At 54.7% G+C, this 2,923-nt stretch overlaps 2 protein-coding genes across 2 annotated transcripts in view; one reads left to right on the top strand and one right to left on the bottom strand.

The window, feature by feature from the left end:
- Window positions 1-1,166, bottom strand: part of ACA1_229160 (uncharacterized protein) — a gene marked incomplete at both ends in the record, with an annotated part of 1,231 nt that extends 65 nt beyond the window's left edge. Inside the window, 5 exons of the mRNA XM_004346510.1 lie at window positions 148-206; window positions 292-413; window positions 507-621; window positions 702-889; window positions 1,032-1,166. Of these exons, the coding sequence (XP_004346560.1) occupies window positions 148-206; window positions 292-413; window positions 507-621; window positions 702-889; window positions 1,032-1,166 (619 nt within the window). The remainder of the gene's footprint in view (window positions 1-147; window positions 207-291; window positions 414-506; window positions 622-701; window positions 890-1,031) is intronic.
- A 267-nt stretch (window positions 1,167-1,433) lies between these two features.
- Window positions 1,434-2,428, top strand: ACA1_229150 (uncharacterized protein; the record flags this gene model as incomplete). Its single annotated transcript, XM_004346509.1, has 5 exons — window positions 1,434-1,567; window positions 1,666-1,918; window positions 1,998-2,123; window positions 2,266-2,352; window positions 2,420-2,428. The coding sequence occupies 5 exons, from the start codon at window positions 1,434-1,436 to the stop codon at window positions 2,426-2,428; spliced, it is 609 nt and encodes a 202-aa protein (XP_004346559.1).
- Window positions 2,429-2,923: the final 495 nt, after the last annotated feature.

Here is a 2,923-nt window from a genome sequence, read left to right as displayed (position 1 = left end):
GTGCCTCTGTCAATGACGCCCGCGAAGCGCGGCTCGTTCTTGATCTCGTCCAGCGACGCTTGAATTTGTTATTACCACACGTCAGTTTCGTTTCATTGCGCCCAACTTCTTTCAAGTTGTGTTTAACTGAAATTGTGAACGACTTACCATAGAACAGGCGCTCGTTGAACGAATAGGTCGACACAATCTGCGAGATCGGCGTGGGCCTGCAGGAGACCGGTCGAGGGAGTGCGAGTGTGCGCCGAAATGGTCAGTGTGCGCGCAGGCCCAGGCTGCAGAGTGTGCGCGTACCGTGTGATGGCTGAGAATGCGGCACGCATCTGGGCCTTGCAGCGGTCGATGAAGAGGTGGGTGTAGAGCACGCCCTGCTCCAGCTGGCCCTTGATGGTTCGCCCCAATCGCTCTTGCACGATCTATCGGCGTCGACAGTACACACATAATACACGATCAGCGTGAGTGTGTGGGGTGTGTGTGTCGTGTGTCGTGTGTGTGTGTCGCATAGGTACCTGCACTACGAAGTCCGTAGTGAGACTGAAGCGAGGCGCAAGCTCGGTCAGGATGATCTGGCCCGACTCGGCCAGGGCTTCGTTGATCTCCTGCGCCACGCCATCCAAGTAGTACCTAACCACACACACACACACACACAACACGACGTTAGAGCAGTCTTGATAATGACTGGCGACCGGCGCAGGTGTACATACTTGGTCATGACCTCACCGTTCATGATCTGCAGGCGCTTGTCGCGCTTGAGCATCTCGGCGAGCCGGGCTTCGATGTGGTTGAGATCGATGTTGAGTAGCGTGGGCAGGTTGAGCACGCCCACCTTGCCGCCGTGCTGCATCAGCTCGTCGCGTATCTCGCTCTCCAGCTGCTCCGGCGTGACGTACTCCTTGCCGTCTTGCGTAAAGTAAACCTGCACACGCGCACGACACACGACACACACCGCACACAGCACACGCGACTTGAGACGAAGAGCTCGCTCGACGCGACGAGGGTGAGGGTGAGGGTAATTGCGCGTAGAGGAGGCGTACGGTGAGCTTGCCCAGTTTGACGAGGCGCATGATGAGTTCGACGCAGTTGCGCTCGGAGAGGCGGTGGATGGAGCTCTGCTCCTGCAGCTTCCTCAGCTCCTCTTGAAGCGCCAGCTGTTGTGTGCCGCGTTGCATATTTTATCCCAGTCAATGATCACGCCTTCATCAAATCGCGTAAAACACGAAGAAATTGACTGCCCAACAACATTTAAACACGATTCTTTATAGAGGGGGTGGCGATGCGTACAATTTCATCCATGATGATGATGATCTTGAACGACTCCTTTCGTGAGCAGATGCACTCGTGCACTTGTTGATTTCGTGTTGAAAAGGAAATGTTGAGAGTAAACTTGGTTTCTTTCTATTTTCGTATTTTATTTTATTTATATTTTGGCAAGAGAGATGCGAAAGGAGCGAGAGCTGTCTTTTGATTATGTAGCAGACGACGCCAGCTTCTACGGCAGCAATGAGGCGACGACTCAATCCCTCTTTCGCTCCTTCCGTTGCTGTCAGCATTCTTGCCAGCCCTCGTTCCAGTACTCCACCCCCGTTCTTTCTTTATTTATAATATTGATTTATAATTATAAATAAATAAATTGAATTAATTACTTAACAAAAAAACAAAAACAAACAGAGGAGGGCTGGCGTGGGTCCTTGGCCTGGCGAGCGTGGGCACGTCGATGGTGCACCTGTTCTTCCCGGAGCAGTTCCACCAAGCCATCCCGCCCTACCTGCCCTTCTCCTTCCTCCTCATCGGCGTGGTGGGCTTCTGCCAGTGCGCGGCGGGCGTGGGCCTCCTCATGCCGCACCTCCGCCGGCCCGCCGGCTGGTTGCTCACGTTCGTCGTCCTCGTCACCTTCCCGGCCAACGCCCACCTCTTCTTCGATGTACGTGGTCACCTCTGGCGCTGGGCTGGGTGAGTCTTGGTTCGGTCAATGCTGACGGCCGGAGCCCACCGCCCCGTAGGCATTTTACAGCAAAGTGGAGTTGTGGCAGTTCACGTTGATCGCGGTGTGGGTATCGTGTCAGCTTGTTCTGGTCATGTTGGTCTACGCGGCCTCGGCGCCTTGGACGCGGCCACACCCTAAGGAGGTACCACCACTCAACGTTGCCTTCTTTCTGCTCCTCGATGGTGGTTTCTTCCAGAATGTGGAGTTTCCCGCGGTTGTCGTGGCTCCGGCGTTGGTGTCACATCGCACTGAGGCGGAAGGCTTCGGACCTATGCTAATGTGAGCTCATTCCCCACCACCACAGCGAGCGCTGTATGACACCATCCGTAGACAGAGACGCTGGGCCTCCTGACCCCTCTCTTGCTCTGCCAGTCCTTTCTTGGTGTGGTGCTGGCGACGGCACACTGGCGCCGCCGTTGCCGCAGACCGAAGCCGCAGGAGCTTTAGAAGTGAATGCAACGATCTGCGGCCAGAGAGGAATGTGTGGAATGATCGGGGCGTTGGTTTGTACATTTTTTGAATGCCGATTGTTGAAGAAGAAAAGCTACATCATTCCTGACATTCTCGACATCAATTAATTACTCAGGGGACAGGAAGAACAACGGCCAACAGACTCACCTGTTCAGCGCCAGGCTCTTGTCGATCAGAGAAGCCACATCGAACAGCGAAGAAGAGATTAGGGGGCGAGGGTGGCAAGTTACTCTGGCGGATTCATCTTGGGCAGAGGAAGGACCACGTGTCGTCGTCGTCTCCGTATCAACCCCATCCTGCATCAATTGGAGAACGAGAGATCTAGGACTTCTTAACAGCACACACAATGGACGGAGGCTGGTTCAAGAAAAAGGTGGGGGCTGTCTCAGCCCGATTCACCTCTTCTCCAGGAAATGACACACCCATCTCGGCCCCCATTTCCTTCCGCCAAGAGTACCACGTAGGCTTCAA

The sequence above is a fragment of the Acanthamoeba castellanii genome (assembly GCF_000313135.1).
Source record: "Acanthamoeba castellanii str. Neff unplaced genomic scaffold scf7180000084761, whole genome shotgun sequence".
Lineage (NCBI taxonomy): Eukaryota > Discosea > Longamoebia > Acanthamoebidae > Acanthamoeba > Acanthamoeba castellanii.
Note: the sequence above shows the minus strand (reverse complement) of the source record. Positions and strands in the feature narration are given on the sequence as shown.